This window comes from Pseudochaenichthys georgianus, chromosome 5, assembly GCF_902827115.2.
Source record: "Pseudochaenichthys georgianus chromosome 5, fPseGeo1.2, whole genome shotgun sequence".
Lineage (NCBI taxonomy): Eukaryota > Metazoa > Chordata > Actinopteri > Perciformes > Channichthyidae > Pseudochaenichthys > Pseudochaenichthys georgianus.
Genome location: NC_047507.1, coordinates 17,094,891 through 17,117,933, shown reverse-complemented (window position 1 = coordinate 17,117,933; position 23,043 = coordinate 17,094,891). Strand labels below are relative to the sequence as shown.

The 23,043-nt window shown below is 44.3% G+C and overlaps 1 protein-coding gene across 2 annotated transcripts in view; it reads right to left on the bottom strand.

Annotated features, from left to right (window-relative positions):
- Positions 1–23,043, bottom strand: part of cacna2d2a (calcium channel, voltage-dependent, alpha 2/delta subunit 2a) — a 146,723-nt gene that overhangs the window by 27,378 nt on the left and 96,302 nt on the right. For both annotated transcript variants that reach the window (XM_034082748.2, XM_071203117.1), the window contains 4 exons: positions 14,678–14,809; positions 14,391–14,448; positions 442–492; positions 21–120 (listed from right to left, as the gene is read on the bottom strand). In XM_034082748.2, coding sequence (XP_033938639.1) covers positions 21–120; positions 442–492; positions 14,391–14,448; positions 14,678–14,809 — 341 coding nt within the window. The remainder of the gene's footprint in view (positions 1–20; positions 121–441; positions 493–14,390; positions 14,449–14,677; positions 14,810–23,043) is intronic.

The following is a 23,043-nucleotide window of genomic DNA, read 5'->3' as shown; positions in this document are numbered from 1 at the left end:
TGATGAAAGCTACTACTTACCTTAGCCACATTCACATAGTCGTCGTCTGATAGAGTTTCCAGCATCTCAATTACGGAGTGTTTCATCAGCTTCAGAGTGAGTCCGCGAACACTGCCACTCCTGAAGAGAAAACACAATGAAGCACTTAGCAGTGCAGTGATACTAGATACGGCACATTTTCCTAACATGTAAAAAACTGGTTTCGTTCTCACTAAATCCTTTTATGTTTAGGAAAACATTTCATAATTACATCTGAATGTTTTAGATGGTGTTAAGACAGTAAGTGGACGTCAATGATTGTGAATACATGATCAGATGTGCTCTAATATGAGGCTGTCCTCAGACCAACAGGTGGCACTAGCACCCTTTGAAGGAGACATCCACTCCCGCCAGGTTGAAATGTTGAAGGATGAGGCAGTGAGAGAGACTGAGGATACTCACACATCCACAATGATGACCATGTCCTTTGGAGAAGATGCACCCTGAATATACCTGTACAAAAGACACAAAGAACGGACTTTAATTTAGTTCCATAATCTTTGAGAATTGCAGTAAAGAAAGGAGCCAAAATCACAATGAGCTGAGCCATGATAATATGGAGCGACCATGGCTGAGCCCACTTAAGCTACAGAATACTGCAAAGGCTTATGTGCTTAGAAGAGTTAATAAGTTGTGCTATATACTTCAGTGTTGGCTACAGCTACTGTCGACTGACTTCAACAGAGATACTCCTCTTTACTGAATAACAATGCCCACTCTAAATAATTACTGCATAAGCCAAAGTAATTGCTAGTTTATGGTCTCAGTATATAATAACTAATTAACAAAAAGTGGCCTGCACTGAGCTGTGTAGCCTCCTAAGCACACAAGCCATCACTGTAGAGCCAAGTTCTAAGTCTAAAAGGTGTTACACCTTATATATTGTCTATAAACAGAAGATTCATGCAATTCTTTATGAGTACCAATAACCCAAATATCTTGTTTAGAAGGGATGACATTTATGCGTTATGTGTTTAAGAGGTTTTTAACATTCAGATATTACCATTTCGCTATTTAATACAACAAATTGCAGAATTTACTAGTTTCTTCTTTCTTTAAAATTTGATTTTTCTTTAAGAACCTACCAACAGGTTGACATACTATCTCAAATAGTTATTTCCAAACCAAATCTTACTTTCTTGTAGTGAAGTAATCTTACTTGCACTGCCCTACTAAAGCATTTAGGATACTGACATTTTATTTCAAGAAACAGAAGTACCAACTTTTGTAATAAAGAGAAATAAGAAACATGTATGACTTAAAATGAACATAAATTACTTTTACATTGTATTGCAGTCACCCTATGCAGACCTTATACATAGTCACTTGAAATGTGTATACACTTCTAAAGGAGATGCCTGAGTTGTGTTGACCTGTGCTGTGGAGAGTCTGTGCTGAGCTAAGTACTCTCAGTAAAATAAAATAGCTGACGTTCAGCTCCTTTGATGACTCATCAGTTGGGCATCAAACACATTATTTACCCTGGCAGATCCTTTGTTGGGAAGAGAGACAAGCTGTTTAAGACCATTATGCTACTGCAGAAAAGCAACTACTAAAATAGGGCTGTTCCGTTTCTGAGTCATGCCCGGCACAGCGGAGGCCCATACGGCAGAGACTAGCAAAGCCAGACATATTGTGTCCTGGAAAAGGCGCGCACATAGCATCTTTCCACAGTTGATAGAGGATGACATACAGTGGAAATCAAAAATTCCTTTGTTCTGTTCCAGTGGCAATTAAACTCACATTTACACCTGATACAAAGAGAGCTGAGATTGATGGACATAGTAGGCTTTTTCTATGGGGAAGGGGTAGGGGGTTTTCAAATGTGAGTACTAGTTTGACATTCTGAGGAGTGAGCAGGCAAGCAGTTAGCAGCCGTCATCGGCAGAGGCAGAGTAATCATCAGGGGTCTCTTTCTACTGATTATCAGCTGTTCCGCTGAGTGTGGAGAGAAGCCAGCTGCCTGTGGGCCAGAGAGGCTCTTTTCTTATGCCCGGCCAAGCTGATACGGAGGTAGAGCCACAGAGCCCTGGTGGGCTTCACCACCGCTCCCACAAGTCTCACCGCTCCCACTCACTGGCAGGAGCCACTCCAACCTGCAGCACAACCCCTGACCCGTGTTGAAATAACGCCCCTCAGCACACTGCCTGGGCTGGCCAAATCCGTTTTTCAGACACAACCTGGGCCCGCTCTGCTGAAAAGCTGCCTGAAAACCCCCCAGATAGAACAGGGACTCGGCACCAGCACTGCATTGCAAGAGGACGATTAACTGAGCATGTCCAAAGTGAACACGGGCAAAATGTATGTGTATATAAGAGAGGGAGAGGGAGAGAGAGAGAGAGGTGGGGGGGGGGAATCCAATTATTTTCAGTAATAAAAAATGCCACATCAAAGGTAGAACTTCTGCAGCCCTCCACAACTGTGTGGCGTATGAAATCAGGTCTGGAACCATGAGGCATATTGGCATGCATGACTTTTATCAATTTAATTACGGAAATCTTAATTTGAGGGAGTGAGAGGGAGGGGGGTGGTGGGGGCGCTGAGACTCCACACAGTGGTGGCTTCTTTCTTTCGAGTGGATGGGGTCTGTAAAAGCGGTCATCGATGCAGGACGGGAACTCGGTCAAAATGTGGCCCACGTCTCCACTCCCCCAGGCTCAAGGAGGGAGACACCCCTGCTGGAGATTGAAGGAGGGTCATTTGGTGACGCTTGGTGCCTGCAAACAACCTGCAGGATTTCATTAACTTCTCTGGTCAGTTTCTAGAGGAGAATAGTCCTTAAATGGGACTTTGAGGGGGCCAAATGTTAATTATAAGGCAATGCAGTCTTCTATTACTAGTCGTCATTATAGGTCATCTTCCACAGCTCCAATGTAAACTCTCCCAATTGAGAACTGTGCTCGCGTTGGCCCTAAAATCTGCTGAGAAAATATCCCTTTCAAGTAGATCATTTCTCTCAAACTGTGAAAGAAGCAGCATTGATCATCAGTAATGGGGTTTAGGAGGAATGTGTGAGCAGTGATGGAGTAGAGGGGAGTAACACATGAGCCAGGATAGCGTCACTCAACACTGAAAGTATAGTGCTGCCATGGCTGATTCTCCCCACAGATTGTCTTGGTGTATCAGCGCTGCTCCCTTTCCACTGCCAACATTACAAATGAATTTTCTCTGTGCCTCTCAGCAGAGAACATCAGGATCAGAGAGTGCGGGATGGAGTCAAGGATTTTTGGTCTCCAGGCTGATATGCAGTTCTGACGGATACAAATCTGGAATTGAGGCAGGTATCAGTGTATAATCTTCCACATTTTGACTCATGGATCCAGATGTGTTGTTTCTGCATGGATTCCAGTCAGTAATTACCTCTCAGCTTCTGCCCACTGATGCCATTCTTTCCCTGTCATTACCCAGACTCCTGCGTGCCAAGGCCAGGTGACAAGCAGATGGGCCTGGCTGGTGCTGAACTGAGCCCCGTCGCCCATTCTGTTGCACCGCGACACAACCATCAGCCATCAGCCGGCAGACACAACATATCAGCCTGTGGTCTCTCTGTCTGCTCTCTCTCTTGTGGCTGGTATCGAACCACTGGGGCTGAATCATAGCAAGTGAGAGCACTTTATTTCAGACATCTCATTAACATATGACAATGTGTCAGTCCTTTTGGTGCTTTTCTTTGAGGGCAGCTCTTTACAGAGCATAAACTAATGGGAAATTCTACGTGATTTCATTAAATTGGTTTATACCTGTTTATAATGTTTAGTAATATTCAAGTGAAACCTTACTTCACAAGAACAGTGATGGCTACTTTGTTGACCATGCAAGTTTATCTGCCAGGTGGATAATAACCAGTTTCAGACACGGTCCAGCTATAGTTATCACACGTTTTCTTTTAATGAATACTCAATACTCAAGTGTATAATGCAAATTCATATTTTAATCAAAACCGTGCTGTTTGTCTTTCTGTAAAATATACATTTACATCAACCGTTCACAGATGATGCCTTACATATTTTACAGCCGATCATTTTGTTACTCACCAAAGCACTTATAATTAAAGTCAGTTTTCAAGCAAAAATGCTTCTCAAATGTGAAGAATTACTGATTTTTTCGATTTGGACAGTTAAGCAGACAACACAAACTAAATGTAATCATCACCTCAAAAAGCTTATGAAATCTCATAGACCAACTGATTGTTCAAAAACTGAATCAAAAGATTAATTGATAAGGGAAATGATCCTTGAGCAAAGTATATACGATGCACCGTAACAGCAGATATTTGTGAATGCCTGAGATTAAGTAGCCAATGCCATTTTTTATTTATGGTATATTATTAAACCGATACATTGAAGATCTGGCTACACAGCATTAGTGACTTGTAGGCCCATAAGAAAATACCAGAGAGCCATAACGTACAATATATATGTCACGATAAAAACGTGCACATATTATCGCAATATGTAAAGTCCTACACGTGTGTGGAGTAGACATCTGCTCTTTACACCGAGGTGGAACGAGGTCTCGCTCCAAATGAGAAGAGATTAAAGCAGCAACATTGAGAGCCATGCCACCTTTACAACACGCCACCACCTGCCATCACTCTAAAAGAAATGCATTATACAAGCTACGAACACAATGACATATTCTGCGTTGGGATGATTGTATTTTTTTTCCTTTAACAGCAGTCTGGTGAAGGAGTCTCATTGGAATTCATGAAATAGTTTTATCATGGAACAGCGCTGAAAAATCAATACATTAACTCTGCCGGGGGGCTAACTCTCTCAGGAGATTGTTTTTATGCACCCTGACCCATTCAACAAAGTGTTGTGCATTACATTTAAATTGAAGGAATTATCTGCCACATACATTTCAGAAACATGCCATAGATACATGTAGCATGATATATGCGGTGTCTCTGTGCCACAGTTAGTGTGCAGCAAATGCTAACTTTGTGTTAACAGTTGTGTTGTGTTTTACACTTGTCCATTGTATAAATAATAGGTGGATGTGTTAGTTCACTTGAACATGTACATCTCCTTTACAGTTTGTGCTCTGATATGCATCCATCATGTACAGTTAAAGTAAGCAAAGTAACGGCAGAATAATGTGATAACTGTATGTAACAGAGAGACAGTGAATGTGTGTGTATGTATGTGTGTGTGTGTGTGTCTGTGTGTGTGTGTAGGTGTGTGCGTGCTATCATGTGTGTGTGGATTTGTGCTGTGCTGATGGGCTTATTATTTTATGGACTGCTGCTCTCTTAGTGCTCCTGTGGATGTGGCAGGCGAATAAAGATTGAATTAAGATTAGAAAAATATAGGAGGACAGCGCCCAGAGAGCCTGCAGGAGAAAGAGATGTAGTCTGCCATTTATTTATTCCACTTTCTGTTGATTATTGGAAGTGTTGGTACCAAGGTTCATATTTCCATATTTCCGGTTATGCCCAAGACGAACACAGAACATTTTAGAATCAATTTAACGAACACTATTCCTTTTGGCAAGAAGCACAGAATATTAAATTAGTCGAATACATCAGCATCAATTATTATTTGACAAGTACAAGTCTGTTATTGTTGCTCTTTGAGATGGAATAAGTAGTCCCCAGCTGTGTCTATCACTTTAGGTTCAAACCAAAATGTCAAATATTTTATTTGGATGCTAAAGCCTGGTGTCACCTTTAATCCAATAACTAAGAAAACACTGGTCTTTCTTTTGCTTCTGCTTCCACCTGAAGCAGTGTAAAGAGATTTAAAGAAGACGACACTGGAAATTGTATTTTGGGGAGCCTCAGCTTCCAGGATAAAACAGCAGTGTTAATATTTACAGAGAGGTTGGATTGACTTTTTGAATAAATCAATATGTGATATAGATATACATGGTGTTGTGAACTGAGAGGTAATGGGATCTTTGCAACGCTTGGCTGACAGGTCTCCACGCCTGTCTCTGGTTATTTCTCTCCTCGCCCCTTTGCTTCTCCCCCTGCCTCACTTCCCCCTCTGCTTCGCTTCCCTTGATAACACGAACAGACATTATAATGGACAAATGTTAATAATTAATGTCAGAGCAATTGGATACAATTAAGTGTGTTGACTGGACCATTAATTTTCCTGGGGATGTTGGTGGGGGAGCAGACGGGAACAGAGCCCACCTGTGGAGTCAGGCTGCCCTCCAATCTTTACCCTCAGAGGCTCACCTCCACAGCTTCGGCCAGGTCAGCCTCGCCGCCATCCATCCGTCCCAGGAAAGCTACAGGTCTATTACGCTACAAACTGGCCGTGAATCCTGGCCCCTGCTTTCACTCTCCAGTGGCTATACTCCAGTATCTATCTGGCATATCTGCTCATGTGATCTGATGTATCAGGGAGTTTGTGAGGGGGGGACTGCTGAGGGGTGTGTGGGAGGTAATATGTGAGATCTGTATGTGCTTGGACATTATTGACTGTACATGAATTTAAAATGGTTTTGGCTTGTATGTTGTTCAAACCTATATGTTTGTCCTTAGCAATTGTTTTGACTTATTTGGGCAAAATCGTACTTGACACTTAAATGTATCTTATTTCCGCAGTGACAGAATTCAATGGTGTTTTAAATTGTATCTTTTATTATGAACTCAGCATCGTGAATTATACTGGATGGAATCAGTGATTGTATCGTTCTAAACCTAATATAAATATATACATTAATATCAATTATAAGCGAAAAAAACTGATCCAACATCTTAAATGATTTTTATCTTATGGTGGTCAGGGTCAGATAACTTGCTGTGTGTCTGACATTATGCAGAACACTCATTATAGAGCATTAAGCATTATGCTGTAATTGTAACTTGTGGTTTAGTGTCTTGTATCGATTATCAATATGCACGCTTCAGTCAGCCACCCGGCAAGTAGACGGTGCGCCTCTCAGCAATGCCGGCTCTCAGACGTCATCCAACTGTTGAAACACCTTTTTATTTTTATTTTTTATACAAGCAAAAAACACACAGCAGCTGAAGTGTATAAATAAAGTTCCTATTATGTCCCACAAAAAGTGAGTAGAATTTAAATATCAGTTTGATTTTATTATAAGTGTTGTGCATGAGTGGTGTTCATCTTCGCATCTGCTGCTCACATTGTTGTTTCTATCCTCGTGACGGAGGCTGCTATCTCATGCAAGCACACATGACGGGCGTAGCTAACCCCTGTTGACTGTTTTTGTAAGGCGTGTGATTGGCCGTCCGCTCTGCAGAGTGTCAGTCGAGGAGACAGCAGTTAGACTATAATCACACACGGCTGACCTGACATATCATGACACTCCCTGCCACCGCGGCCCCGCAACTCAGCACTGCTGGGCACAAGTTGCTAAGCAACGGGCCAAAGACATTTCAAAGGCTCTGACATCTAAAAAAAAAGCTCGACAGGAGTGACAAACATGGAAGACCAGGGGGGAGACAAGGTGTTCCTGCAAACATACGCCTCCTCCTCTGTCCAACCTTGTCACACTGTCGCTCAGCAGCCGCTCTCATCTTTCTGCTTCCTTGTTCCTTCCTGTCTCCGGGAGGAGTCCCTAAGTCAAAATATGTGTAAGAGAATTAAACTCGGGTGTATTATGGTTGTATCGCTGACAGATCAGAGACAGAATCCATGTTTTAACTCATCCTGCTACACACTGCCTTGTGTTTTCCAGAATTTCTCATGTTTACGCTGTTGGCTTCTGTCACAGTGAAGCACTGGGGAGACTTCTGTTGTTAGCTTTATTAAACTGTCAGGGAACACCTGGATACAGGGAGGTAATAGGCGATCACTTTTCATTTTACTGACTGAAACAAAGGATAAAACTATAGGTTACTTACATAACCCCAGGCTCAGAGTAACATGAAGTGAGATGTCTCACTATGGAATGCGCCTCATCGCGGAGCAAACAGAAGCATCAATCTCATTACGCAATCTTGATTGGCTGGTGATCTTGACGTCAACGTCAGGGAATCACCCCCTATAAGTAGCTTGCGCCACGACGCATGCATCATTCAAAATAAGCACCTCTTCTCGCTTCACCATAGCAAGGAGGGCCGTCTGGTGAGATATCTCACTTCATATTACTCTGAGAACTGGGGTTACGTAAGTAACCTATAGTTCTCATTCATAACACTCCGTTCGATGTCTCACTATGGGAAATTGTAGCTCCCGTATTGCCAGACGAGCTTATCTCGAAAATCACCAAACCAACCAGAACTTTAACAGGTAGAGCTCTGACTCAACCAGGTGCCCAGCACTGCTTGAGTCACACTGGGAGTAGAACGTCCAGCCTGTTAAGAGGCGGACAAAAGTGAGTGGCGAGGACCAGCTCGCCGCTGCACCAATGTCTTGGATGGGAGACATCCTGGACAGAGCTCAGGATGCAGCCAGACCCTGAGTCGAAAGAGCTCGCGGACCCGAGGGTGCCTGCAAACTCTGACTCGTATGGGCCCCAAAGCAATTGCTTCCACAAACCAGTGGGAGAGCCGTTGCTTAGTAACAGGCTTGCCCTTATAAGGGTTAGCCCAGGACACAAGGGGTTTGGTCATTATGATGAAGCACCCTTGATCCGTCCCTGTACGTGCGCAAAGCACGGGCTGGAAACGGCAAATCCGGCCGCTGTTCCCCGGAGGAATACAGTGGCGGGGAGGATGCCTTAATGTCAAATGTGGTACCTGAACCAACCGCCTTAAGATAAAGGCAGGGTTGGGCTTCAACCACACTCTGTTTGCCCTGGGGCGAACCGAGTGCCTGAAGACTGTACAGATAGCGCATGAGTGCCACTGGCTCGCTTGGTATCTGCCAGGGTCAGCTTCATGTCACACTGTATTCAGATTGTACCACTCACGGGCCAGGCCCATAGAGCCAAGCGCTCTGGGTGTGGGTGAAAGATCGCCCCCCCCCGCTTGGGGGAGCTGCCATGGCTGCCCGCACAGCAGCTGATATATCTCCGCTAGCCAGTACATAGCTGGCCAGTGCGGAGCTATCAGAATAAGTGTGTGGCGTTGCTCTCTCACTCTGGCCAGAGTTGGAGGTATCAGAGCCAGGGGTGGGAACGCGTACAGAAGGCCCGGGGGCCAATTGTGCGCGAGTGCATCCACGCCTAACGGTGCATTTAGATCACGCATCGAAAAGAACAGCTGACACTGAGCGTTGTCTTTTGATGCGAACAGATCCACCGCGGCTCTGCCGTAACGCACCCACAGCTGGCTCACAATCCTTGGATGTAGAGTCCAGTCTGCATAAAGTGGTGCACCTCTGGACAGTAGATCTGCCCCGAGGTTCATCACTCCCGGTACGTGCGTCGCTCTCAGAGAGAGGAGACGTCTAAGTTTGCGCACCAGTGTGTGTAACTGGAGATAACGTAAACCCCCTTGGCGGTTAATATACGATATTGTGGTCGTATTGTCTGTCTTCACAAGGACGTGATGTCCCCTGAGGAAAGGCAGAAAGCGTTTTAGGGTGAGAAAACACCGCTCAAAGCTCCAGGTAATTTATGTGCGCCCGCTGGAGGTCTCTGCTCCAGAGACCCCTCACCGGGCGACCTTCATAAATACCTCCCCAACCTGTCAGACATGCGTCCGTGGTGACCACTTTCCGTGAAAGGACAGCACCCATAGGCACACCTCGTTCTAGAAAAGTCGGGTGCAGCCAGTGGCGCAGTGCCTTTATGCATTTCACAGTAACCATCACTCTCCGCGCGCCATGACGCGCAGGGTTTAGTTTTAAGGCGGCCACCCAGCGCTGAAACTCCCTCATGTGTAAGCGTCCCAGTCGTACGACCAGGATGGCTGACGCCATGAGCCCCAGCAATCGCAGGCATGATCTGAAGAGAACATGTTTGCGCAGCTGGAATTGAGCGAGACAAGCTCTGAAAGCTTTCACTCTTTCTGCTGACAGGTGGGCTGTAAAGGGCACCGAGTTCAGGCGTAAACCCAGGAAGAGTATAGTCTGCGCTGGGAACAACATGCTCTTCTCTGTGTTTATTATGAAACCCAGGTTGAGCAGGTGCTTTACGAGGACATTTGTCTGCGTAACAGCCTCCTGCTCCGACTGTGCGAGAAGCAGCCAGTCGTCCAGGTAGGTCGCCAGGCGAATACCCTGTTGTCTTAACGGGGCTATCGCGGCTTCCGTACATCGTACAAACACCCTTGGACTGAGAGACAGACCGAAGGGGAGTACTCTGTATTCATAACAGATCCCCTGAAATGCGAATCTCAGATATTTCCTGTGTGGGTAATATACTGGGATGTGAAAATACGCATCTTTCAGGTCGACTGATGTAAACCAGTCGTTTTTTCGCACGAGCCGCAGCAGAGATGTGTGAGTGAGCATTCTGAACTTATATCTTTTTTAGATATCTGTTCAGAGCCCTCAAATCAAGTATTGGCCGAATTCCATTCCCTCCCCGTTTGGGAAAGAGGAAGTACTTGGAATAGAAGCCGCCCTGACTCTGCTCGGCGGGTACAATAGATATAGCCCTCTTTTCTAGGAGTGAGAGAATCTCTTTCTCCAGAATATGGGCTGACTCTCCTCAGGCCTGCGAATGCAGAATGCCCGAGAAGCGAGGGGGGGTGACAGTGACTTGGAGTCTGTAGCTCCGTGTAACTGTCTTGAGAACCCCAAGCAGATGTCGTGAGCATCTCCTGCTGTATGCTCCTTAGAGCCAGCTGAGATGTCACGTCTCTTCCCCTCTGAGTCTCCATTTGTTGTGTTAGGGGGCCTCCAGTGTCTGAGCACTGTGGTGCCCCATTTCGACAATCCCCACCGACACAGCGCATGCGTGTGGCGGTGGTGCCCTTACGGCTCCAGCCGGCACTGCGCATGCGCGTGACGGTGGTGCCTTCACGACCCCAGCCGGCACTGCGCATGCGCGTGACGTTGGTTCCTTCACAGACCCGTCAATTGTCCGCCCTTTGAGAGAGGCCGTAGCTGCTCTCAGAAGGGGAACAGTTGACGGACTGTTTATTGTTTTTCTTTTCATTTTTTCGAGCTGCGCCCTTGGCTTGAAGCCTGGATGCGTCAGCGGAAAATGTTTTATGACAGAAAAATCAATAAGTGTGTGACATGTGTTTATGCGGACTTGAGGATGGTGTTGAGGCATCTCTCGAGGCGGCGGGAACACATTTAGAGCTGGGGAACCGTAGACGTAGAAGGAGGGGCTGTCACGCCCCTCCTTCTACGTTCGCTTCTTCTTCCTCGACTGCTGGCCGAAATTCTGGGTTGGCTGCGCCTGGGCTGCAGCCGGAACCGGAGATTTTCTAGGCCAGCTCGCCCTCGTCCCCTGCCTGGGCTGGGGACTCGGGGCGGGCTGCGACCTCTGCGTCTTCGGTATTTTGAACCGAGCAGGGTTTCGGGGCAGCTTGGACGAAGGGCTACCGCTGCGAAGAAAGCAGCTGGGCCATATATCCTCACAGAGCTCCGCTTGGTATGCGGTTAGCAGTGAGGAAATGTTCAGAGCCCTGGCGGACAAAGCTGCGGGTCTGTAGGACCGTTCAGTCATGGTCGACTGGAAACGGTCCACCTTCGCTGGCAGCGTGGGGTTCCTGCTTGGTGACGGGCCCATCCTCAGTAGGAGTTGGGCTGCCACCAGCAGTTCCATCGGCAGTATGCGGAGCAGGCCGAGCCTCCGCGGGCGAGACCATGGTGAGGTCTCGCCGGGAGCTCCCGCCTGGTGAGGCGTGGGGCTCCGTTCCCGCGTCTCTTGCCGCCACCGGGTCCCGGCCTGACACGGCGTGGGATCCCGGTTCCGCAGCTGCCGCTGTTAGTGAGCCCCAGACCGACACAGTGAGGGGCTCAGTCTCTGCGGCGGACGCCCCCGTGTCTTGATTGCCAAACGGCGAATCAGTGGACATGAGTGAGTCCTGTTCCAACAAGCTAGCTTGGTGTGCTAGCCGTCGGTGGAGGCTCTTTCGGGTGAAACGGGCACAATGCCCGCACGAGCCGGGGTTGTCGATAGCCTCCCGGGCGTGTTCCAGCCCGAGGCAGGACGAGCAGACCTGGTGTGAGTCTGTGCCTGCTATCTTCAACCCGCAGCCGCATGACAGAGCCTCCGAGTCCCTGACTCCTCTGGTGTGAGGGTGAGAGGCGTCCATCTTGTTCGCCTCGTGGCGTGGAGAGGACCCGCTCGTAACAGGTACGTCGTTGAGAGAAAAGTGTTACCAACCCGTCCTTAATCCGGAGAAAAAGGGACGGTGTGGGTCCTTTGTTCTCAAAGAATATTGACTGGTGTGTCAATATACTTCTAATCCTTTTCTCCTCCGTGAGAGAGAAAAAGAAAAGCGTCCTCGCTACCGTGTGACGGTAGTAAGGGGAAGCTAGCTAGCAACAGGTGTGTTGCTAGCTTAAAAAATCAGACCTACCTTACTTTCCCGGGAAGAGAAGGGCGAGGTCGATTTTAATACTAACTGGCGTTAGTACTACCGTCTTCCTGCGAAGCAGAAGGAGTAGCCGGCGAGCGCCCGTCGACCGAAATGGGTATTTGGGTTCAGTCTGTGGGCCGTTAAGCTTGTCCGGCTAGTGCGGCTACTGTAGAGATGTGCTCTGAAGCGAGAAGAGGTGTTTGAATGACGCATGCGTCGTGGTGCAAGCTACTTATAGGGGGTGATTCCCTGACGTTGACGTCAAGATCACCAGCCAATCAGGATTGGCGTAATGAGATTGATGCTTCTGTTTGCTCCGCGATGAGGCGCATCCCATAGTGAGACATCGAACGGAGTGTTATGAATGAGAACAGTACAACTACAACTTTATGAATGAGGCTGTAAACTAAATCCATTTAAATGTTTGTTTCTTCTGATGTTGTTTTTGTTTGTTTGATTCCTTTAAACATTTTTGTTATGGAATATATCTTTATGTATTTTTTTATCCATTCAATCATATATTTAAAGGGTATTTATTTATAATGCTTTTATAACCAGTGCTGTTTGTTTAGAATTGGAGCACTATAATTTCCATGTTTTTATGGATGAATAAATTGAACCTTGACTGAAACATTAAACTTTAAAAGCAAATAGGCATCAGAAGTATTAATTTACTCCTAAAAATGAATTGAATTATTCTCTTTCAGACGTGGTTACAACATTACAAGATGTGCATTTTGGATTTGAGTTTCAATCAAACTTCATCACAATGCATGAAGCTTCTTTCTCTGCTCGTCTTTTATTTGTTTGGTATGAGCTCATTGACTTCATGTGACAGCCTGGGCTGACCTCAAAAAGCCACTCAGCTTGAGTTGGATCCAGACAGAGATGGAACGGGGTCAGGTCTAATCAACATGGCTGTCATGCTTATGTCCAGTCCACTCCAACCTGTAACCAGGCAACAGGCAGAACTGCCACAAAGCCGATGTGACAGTGGCAGGTAGATTGAACGAGGAAGGGTGGACAAGAAGATGGCATGGGGGTAGAGGGGCTGATTGGCCGATAGCAGCCTTAGTTCTGTCCAGCCTGTTTTACTTACTGTACAGAGACCCACAGGCAATGATGGGAATTGTAAACAATAACATTAGGCCATATCTTACTATGTCCTCGTAGCAAGAGACAATGCACCAACATTATCACTTACTGAGATAAATACGGGCGAGAAACCATTTTAATCCCGTTTCACTAAACAATATTCTTTATTTAGCTCCGGGCGAGTTGGAGCAAGGGAGGTCTACAAGAGACGAAGCACTGTACAGGAATCCAAATGAAAGACTACATTTAAGAGTTATTGTTTTGGATTATGTGGTAACATTTACAAAGCACAGAAATGTTATAGCACATTTAGTAAAAGAAAAAAAAAAAAAGACGTAAATGTAAAACGTTCTTCCTATAAAGGCATTGTATTGATACACAAATAAATGCATGTTATAACAGTTGAATGTAAGTAGTTTACTGCTTTTCACTGTAGCATGGAGCAAAGATTTAAAAAGATTAAGATGATGAAGTGATAACAAATGATTTTCAATATAACAGGAAAAAGCAATGGCAATGACACAGACATTGTGTAAGGACTCAGGTCAGGAAACAACAGTTAGTCACCCTTTGTAAACAGTGTGACAGTGTTTCTGTCAGCCCAGGTGTTCCAGTGACAAGTTACATTTCTGCACTTTTAGTCTGCTCCTGTTTGTTTTAGTTAGAAGCTGACTGCTCCAAGCGAGACAATCTCATCCAATCCTAACACTCAGCTGAACTCAACTGGTGCCCAAAACTCACGCCTTTCAACACTCATCTTCACTAAGACAATTGAGACCAAAATGAGAGGTAGGTTATTTGAAATACGCCAAATGCTCCCTAATATGGCCAATGGGCATTAACAATGGCAGAAAATAAATAAAATCCCACTGATTCTGATCCAGATCTTAATAAAGATGGCACTCACCAAGGTCTTCTGCGGACGTCGTACAGGTCAATCTTTTTGGGCGCCCTCCATGGAGTGGCTGGAGAGAGCAAGAAAACAAGTTATAAGCCGTTCAGTGTACTGTAGGATATTTCTTATCAGATTATATCAAAGTAATCATAATTTAGTCCTGTGTATCGAGTCACCAGTACAGCCATCTGATAAGAGATTGCCAATGTTCTGCAGCGGAGGAGCCCCTAGGGTCAATTTAGACTTTATCTTGCCGTGAGTTATAAGGCAGCCTGTTGACTCTGTTCCCTGCGGCCTACCTGGGTAATATCGAGTCACTCCTGTGGCGCTGCCGAACACCTGCCAGCGCAGAGAGCTGTCGTCCCGATGGTTCTCAATGAAGACCTTCTCCAGCGCCTGGGTCCAGTTCAACTCGTTGAGGATGGTCGGAGCTGTAGGGGCAACAAACCAATTAGACTCACAAAAGTGATATGGCGAATATAGCTAATGCTTATGTTGTACCGTTTGATCAGTTTACCATTTTTCTTTTCAGTTTTCAAAAGAAAACTATAAAGTTTAAAAAGACTTTCAAGCAGAATGCTGTGATTCAAGATGCAAGAGGACACTAAAAGGGAGTTTTGAGAAAAAAACAAAGTCCTTTTGCATCATTTTTAATAAGCTTCTGGTTATAAATAATAAAAAAGAAGAGAAAATGTAAATGTGCTGTCTGTTATAGTCCCTCAAAGCAAAGTTGAGTATAAAATAAGTAATGAATGATTAAACTAACAGGCTCTAAAAATAGTTTTTTATAATCCGATTTAAACCCTCAGAGTTTTGAATTGTTGATCTTTTTGCACCTGTTTTTCAATATAAAAAACACAGATAAATTGCCTGATATATTATTTTAAAAACTCAAACAATGAGCCCTAAATATAGTGCACAACACCAGGTTTTTTCCTCGGTTTCAACCCAAAGGTCAACTCTTATTGCTGAACAACCTTGCCCGTGCCAGCAGCAGTAAGCCGAGAACAAAGGAACAGATATATGCAGGCAGCCCGGCCGGCGGTGGCCGACATTGCTCTAATCTGGGTGATCTCTGAGAGGTGCAGGATGGGAAATCTGGGATGACCTTGGAGGAGGTCATATGTCACTAGCAGCATGCCGAGGCAGAAATCATTTCAGAACTGTTTTATAGCAATGAAACAAACTATTTCTGCAAATGTCAATGAACATGTTTTTGTGTTAAGAGGATTTGTGGTGCATGTGCGGCTTAATGCATCAATGTAAGTGTTTTGAGTAATACGTGAGGTCACAGATATATCTCACAGGTCAGTGGTACCCTGGGGAAATGATTTATGGCTGTGGAGAGAAGTATTAATCATTGAGTCAACAAGAAGAGGAATAACTAGGACAGTGTGTGTGGTTGTGTGTTGCATTTACCCTTCCCCTTGTTTTTAACTTTTTGATCCAAAGACTGCTTTTCTTTGTCAAACACCCACACACACACACACACACACACACACACACACACACACACACACACACACACACACACACACACACACACACACACACACACACACACACACACACACACACACACACACACACACACACACACACACACACACACACACACACACACACCACACACACACACACACACACACACACACACACACACACACACACACACACACACACACACACACACACACACACACACACACACACACACACACACACACACACACACACACACACACACACACACACACACACACACACACACACACACACACACACACACAAACCAAACATGCTTTCAGTCTGTGTTTAACAGTCAAGCTGAAGTCAGAAGTTAGGGAGTGCAATCAGAGGTTTAATAGCCACCTGATTAAAGAGGAAACAAAACGAGGCACTGAGCTGAGGAATACTTCACTCGCTTCTCTGATTTAATTACTCAGCCTTACAAAACTAGAGAAGCCGCTGACCCTACAAGACCAGATTATCCAACCCTTGCTTTGAATTTCACACAAAACAACGATCATTATCCACTTTTCAATTACTGCTCAGTGTTTGATGAGCTGTCAGTTCAGAGGTATAAATCACGCCACCGACCTTACAACGTACGCCACCTTCTCTACAGGTTCAAACCCCACTGCAGCCAGCATGTCGTTGTGTCCCTGGGCAAGACACTTCACCCCAAATTGCTCCTCTGGGGATTGCCCACAGTATTGAGTATGTAAGTCGCTTTGGATAAAAGCGTCTAACAAGTGACATATAATGTAATGTAATGTAATGAAAGCCTTTGAATAATCACGTGATATCCTAAAAAACATAATGTTGTTTTTATATGTTCAGATGAGTGTTCACCTCCACGCTGTCAATGTCAGACTCTCTGCTAAATTGTAGCTCAAAATAAAAGCTTAGTTTCAATACTCTTTAGCATACTGTAAAGCAAATGCACTCAAACAATCACACACACACACACGCACTCACTAAGCAATGTCTGGAGGATAGGAATATATGAAAGCTAAATTGCTGCCATCACCAAGGGGAGCTCCTCAACATGTTTTTCCTCAAAATTCATGGACGTAAACACAAAGGAAGAATGGAGGAGGATAGAGGCAGTCTTACAGATGGGGATAAACATAAAAACCCTGAGAGAGGGGGTGGACGATTGATGGAAAGCAACACAGAAATTAACACGAATGAGTGGCTGCTTTCACAACCTGAAAAGGCAATTTCTCGCTCACGAGGGAAGGAGAGAGGAAAAACCCACACGAAATAAACTTCACTTTAAACTGCTAAATTGAAAATGGCAGAAATAAAAGACTTAGAGGTCAAAGAATTGATTATTTGAAGTACTTTCTTAGGATGTAACAAAAGGTTAGATTGCATTTATCCTTTGCTTTGTAGGTGAACAACTAGCTGGTGAAAAGTTGGTCGTCATGCTTTATGGTTGGAGTTGCTAGGACAGCTCATCATTGTAAAACATTACCGAAAACTACATCCTGAAAAATGTGTACCACGAACGTTTCTGCTACAACGTGTTTGCATTTCTCCAGAATTTAAAAGTGAAACAGCTTCTCATCTCTGATAATAACAGAGAGTTTACATTTGCCAACAGTGCAGATGGTCTCAAGAACTAGCAAGATTGAAGTAAAGAAATAAATAAGTGAGGCTCTCAGAATATCTGCATTTTGAATATAAATATTCAAACTTGCCAGTCGTTCCCATGACTCCGTTTTCACTTCAGCACGATCAGTGGCCACATATTACTGATGTCTGTGTGGAGATTATCAGGGAACCAAACCACGCATTTCAATTTCATCTGGGCCGTGCAATACTCTGTGGTCAAAGCGCCATCTGATTAATGTGTAAAAAGTATTATCCTTTAAGCATGAGCTATCACAGCAGGTTGCTGCGGCGACAGCCCGGGTGCTCTTATCTGGAGAGGCACTGGGTCTGTAATGATAGCTGTCCCAGACAGGCCAAGGGCAAAGAGACATCCTGCGACCATCTCTGTTATTACCTTGACTAACATCAAGGCATCAACCAAACTCTGCCTATGCAAGGATTATCAGCTGCAATGCTGCCCAGGGCCACACACACACACACACACACACACACACACACACACACACACACACACACACACACACACACACACACACACACACACACACACACACACACACACACACACACACACACACACACACACACACACACACACACACACACACACACACACACACACACACACACACACACACACACACACACACACACACACACACACACACACACACACACACACACACACACACACACACACACACACACCCCCTGAAGGTGTGTGTGTTCACGATGGATCTCGAAATGGTGGAAGTGTGAGTCATTATTTAAACCTAAGTGTTTGTCAGTCTTGGTTTTTCAAACAAGGGTTATAAATAGGACTGACAAAAGCGTGTGTGTGTTTGTTGCCAGCTTAAACTAAACCAGTCAGATCCAGATGTGAGCCACCCCTGCTATCAATTCTGCAAACACACACACACACACACACACCCCCCCCCCCCCCCAAACGCATCTGCAGGTGATCTCCACAGGAAAAACGAGGACATCTGAGATAAGAGAACAGAGCAAACTAATTCTCTTTGATTTATTCATTTAGGATATGCTGTGACTTCTTTTGGCCAGTTGATAAAAAGACAAATTTCCCCAGGGGGGGGAAATATGCCCACACAGGCAGACAGGGCCTCCGAGCGCTGTGTTGGGCTCATCTTTCACGTGAACCGCGCCTCTCTCTGATATCTTTAAAAAGGTAATTCATCAGCGCGCCGCTCCCCTGACATTTAGAGCACCGTTGGCTTTACCCCTTTATGGAGCAAGACTGCACACCAAGTAGGGAAACAATTATGAGGGGGATTTATGGAGCATCTCTGCATGAGATCATTTTTCAATCCCCCACCACCACCACCCCAGCCTATGACCCTACCCACCAACCCACACATTATTCGCACTGATGTACTCGAGATAAAGAGCCATCCAAACAGATCTTCGCCTTATGCCCTGTATTAATCCAACATTAAAGAAATAGGTGTCTGCATTTACTGTACACACAGAGCAGAACAAGAGGTGCAGTGTCCCGTGATAAATCAGAGCGCAACACAAGTGGTCCCTCTTAAGACATCCATAATGGTAATGGGGCTGAAGCTATTAGCTAAGTCTGTTGAAAGGGACATAACCGTTATCACTGTCATCGCCATGAAGCATTTACATATTCTCCTCTTTAGCAGAGTGACTAAGTGGTAGAAATGTTGTTCGAATCTACTTGCTTTGACATATAGGTGACATTACTCAAACAGACAGGAAGCTAAACACTGAGATAAATACAGCTTGTTTTTTTATCTAAAAGGGTGAATATCCTTCCCAAAGCCATGTGTTGAAAAGAAGGATGCTTTTCAAATGCTGTACGTTCAGGTAATTGATAGAGCAGTCAACATCGTTCATAGTTTACTAACAATCTAGGGCTTCACAAAATGGTCTTTGGCAGTAAAATGTAATAAGAGAGGTTCAGATTATATCCATAAACCTTTGGTCATTTCACTTAAATAGTCGGTTCATCCTTAAAAATGCAGCTTGTTTGATAATCTTGTTTTCATTTTTAAAAGACTTTGCTTTTAGCCCTAAACTAAGAAATTAATAGTATTTATTTGCAACGTTTGAAAATGTATTTCGACCAGCATTCTCCCGGAACGATGGATAATTCAAGCATTTCAATGTGAGCGGTTTTCAAATAACATTAAATGCAAGTGAGAAAATGTTTCGTTTTAATCTGGGCGACAAACCCACACCATTGTTTGAAGCCTCTTCAGACCAGCACCTCTACATCTGTTCCTTCTGTGTCTCTTTGTGCTGTCAACCCAATTCCTTCTCCAGCTCCCCTCTCCCTTGTTTCCTCTCGGTCTGTCTTTTTTTTCTCCTCTTCTTTCGGGGCTGCTTTGCGGCCTGGCGGAGTGTTAAAGAGCCCGAAGATTAAACCTTTCATCCTGAAGAAGAAAACAGCAGCAACAGGAACTGGCAGCAGCTCACACATCCACAAAGATGAGCTAAAACAAAGTCTAAGCCTTCCCTGAGAAAAATGTGTCTTTTTGTAGCCATGGGTTTAGAAAATAACATCCAGAAGATATTGTGTAACCTAATTGTTCTGTGCTTTAAAAAAATAAAAAGAAGGGTCTCCAATAATTTCTTTGCAACTGGAACAGCAGCACCAACTAATTATAATTACAATTCATGAGAAGGATTTCAAGCAGTCTCACTCAGGAATAGTATTTAGTGTGAGTGAATTTGTCAGTGAGGAAGTTGGTTTTTGATAAATTGTAATCTCAGGCTGTGATGGAAATGTCTCTGAGGAGGGATGATTATTCAATATACAGAATAAGAGAGAAGGGAGATATTTCACCACACCTCCAGAGAACTCCTCCAAATATTCTTTCTAATTAAAGAAGAGCAGTAAATAACAAACACGTGAAATGTAATTTGTGAGCCTGGTGGTGAGTGAAGTGGAGTTGTGCTGTGCTGACTGTTCTAATTAGTGTGCTGGTAAATGATAGTGCCCCTTCACTGGGCACACACTATAGGGGAGGATGGGTGAGGGGCAGAGAGAGGGAGATGGAGTCTATGGAGTCTGTAAAGTCAAGAACATCAGAAATACAGCCCGCAGTGTTTACACTGTCTGTCTTCTCTTTTGGTGTAACTTTAAAACCCATTTCCCTTATCCCCTCTCTATCATTTCCTTTTTTCTTTTGCACTCTTTCCCCCCCCTACAAATCACTTTTGCTTTTTTTCCACACATTTAAATCTGGTTTGATGTTGAGACGGGCTGAGTTGATCTCCAGCATGGCGTGAGTTGGTTGACAGGAAAGCTCCCTCCACTGGAAGGAACCTGGGGCGTGTGCAAAGAATATGGGCTGCGTGTACTGTGCATTCACAAACACACACACTCACAGAGATGACATTTTGCATTTAGCTTAGGCAAATCTCAAGATTTGCTGCTTATGACTTAAAGATGACATACATGTATGTAGCATGTTATTTAAAAATCTTTGGCAACAGCACAAAATAAAATGCAAACATACGTTAGTTGGAACCATAGCAGAGCATTTTACTGCGGATTAAAGGATCATTTGCATTCTCCCTTCCTTTTGTGAACAGACCTTGGGCTTTCTACCAAAAGTCTCCTTTGTCCCTGCAGAACCAGGTGAGCTGCCTTCTCTCCAGATCCATGTTAAACAAGATGAGACATCAGATATAGTTTCACTCACATGATTCCCTCTAGATGCAAATCTTTCTCTTCTTTTCAAATCTCCAAAAGACACTGCTGTATCTCTTGCACTCAATTTTCCACTGCACATTACATACGCCACATGCAATCTGCTCTATACAAAGGTACATTGGATGACTTTTGCTCGGAGCTTCTCAGGGGATCCAACCACAGACCAGAGAGTGCAGAATCAGAAAGGAGGCTAACATACAAAGGGCAGGGGGAAGAAGCGCGCTGCTGGTCTAGGCTGTGATTCTGAATTAAAGTCTCATAAATAATTGAAGGTTGAAGATTATCGCTCAATTATTACTGCTGACTTTTTCCCGTGATTTTAGTCTGTGAATGGAAGAAAGACAAACTAAGCATTTAACTGAAATGCACAGTGCAGCGTTAAGCATGATATGAAGAAAGATATTTTCCTTAGAAGTTCGTTGAGAGCAAACACTACTGAATACTGACTGCATATTAAACTAACGTCTATTAAAACAACAAAACACAACTCTCAACGACTGCTAATGTTTTGAGTATCTGTTGGATGGATAAGTAAGTATTTGCTAAAAATGCTTTATCAATTTGAAAGCTTATAATATGTCAGTATTCTTCTAACAGTTTTTTTCTGTAGCTGCTACAGTATAGCAGCTACAGATTTATTTATAAAGCAGGTTCAAAGTATGGGAAGTCTTGGAGAATCAATGAATTAACAAACAAGAACAAATGAAGGAAAACAATAACTACATTCATGGTAGCAAATCAATTCAAATAATTAAGGGATACTTTAAAACATGTTGTCAATATGTAAAGTTTGGTCGTACATAACTTACAACATATACCCCCCGATATGGTTCAAAATGTAAGAAAAGAGCAATCAAACAGGCACAGGGAATGGTGGTAATCATGGTTAGTGTGTGTGTGTGTGTGTGTGTGTGTGTGTGTGTGTGTGTGTGTGTGTGTGTGTGTGTGTGTGTGTGCGTGTGCGTGCGTGTGTGTGCGTGTGTGTGTGGGGGGGGGATTGGGTGTGTGTGTGGTTGGGTAATCGCTCCATGCAAAAACATTTAAGCTCTGCTCTTTCATCTGCACGCACAGTTAGCCAGACCTCGCCATTCATTTCTGATAAGCAAGTTTCTCCCTGTGCATGGCTACAATAGCAAACTGACAACATGACGTTAGGCCGTCAGAAAAGGCGGTGCATGCAGCGGATTTAAACTTCAAATTCAATGAAAGGGCTTCCCACATTCACTGGTGCTTTTCTTTCTTCCCTGCTGGGAACAGTGGGCAATTATTCTCACAGAAAAAGTAGCGTATTCACACACCGAGTGTACAGTACACACATAATAGCTACCTTTTAAATTAATGCTGGTTTACTTCCATATTTTCAACATGTTATAATGGACATGCAACTGTGGAATGACTCAATCTGGATTATTATCCTCTATCTGCCACATGAACGAGGTCCAATTACCAGCGAGATTCGACTGAAACTACAAAATAGTCGCCAAGAGTATCTTGTATATTCCCTCAATGCTGATTATTACAAACACTATATTTCCAGAGCCAGTCCTTGGCAATTATTCAGCAAATCCCTGAGTCTTCCTCACCATTTCTGCAAAATCTGATGGGAAAATAAAACCTGTTTCTCCAAAGACGACACCAAGCACATCAATTTATTCCTCTGTGGCTATGTTGCAATGTCCATCCTGTAATAAGCAATGATAATTAGAGGAAAACTGTATGAATGTTTGACCTAAGCTAATTAGAAAGTTTGCAGACATGGCAGCAGGAATCAGCGGTGGGATAATGAATCATAAAATGGTTCATTACTGCGCTCAGGGAACACTCTCAATCTCAATAAACGGA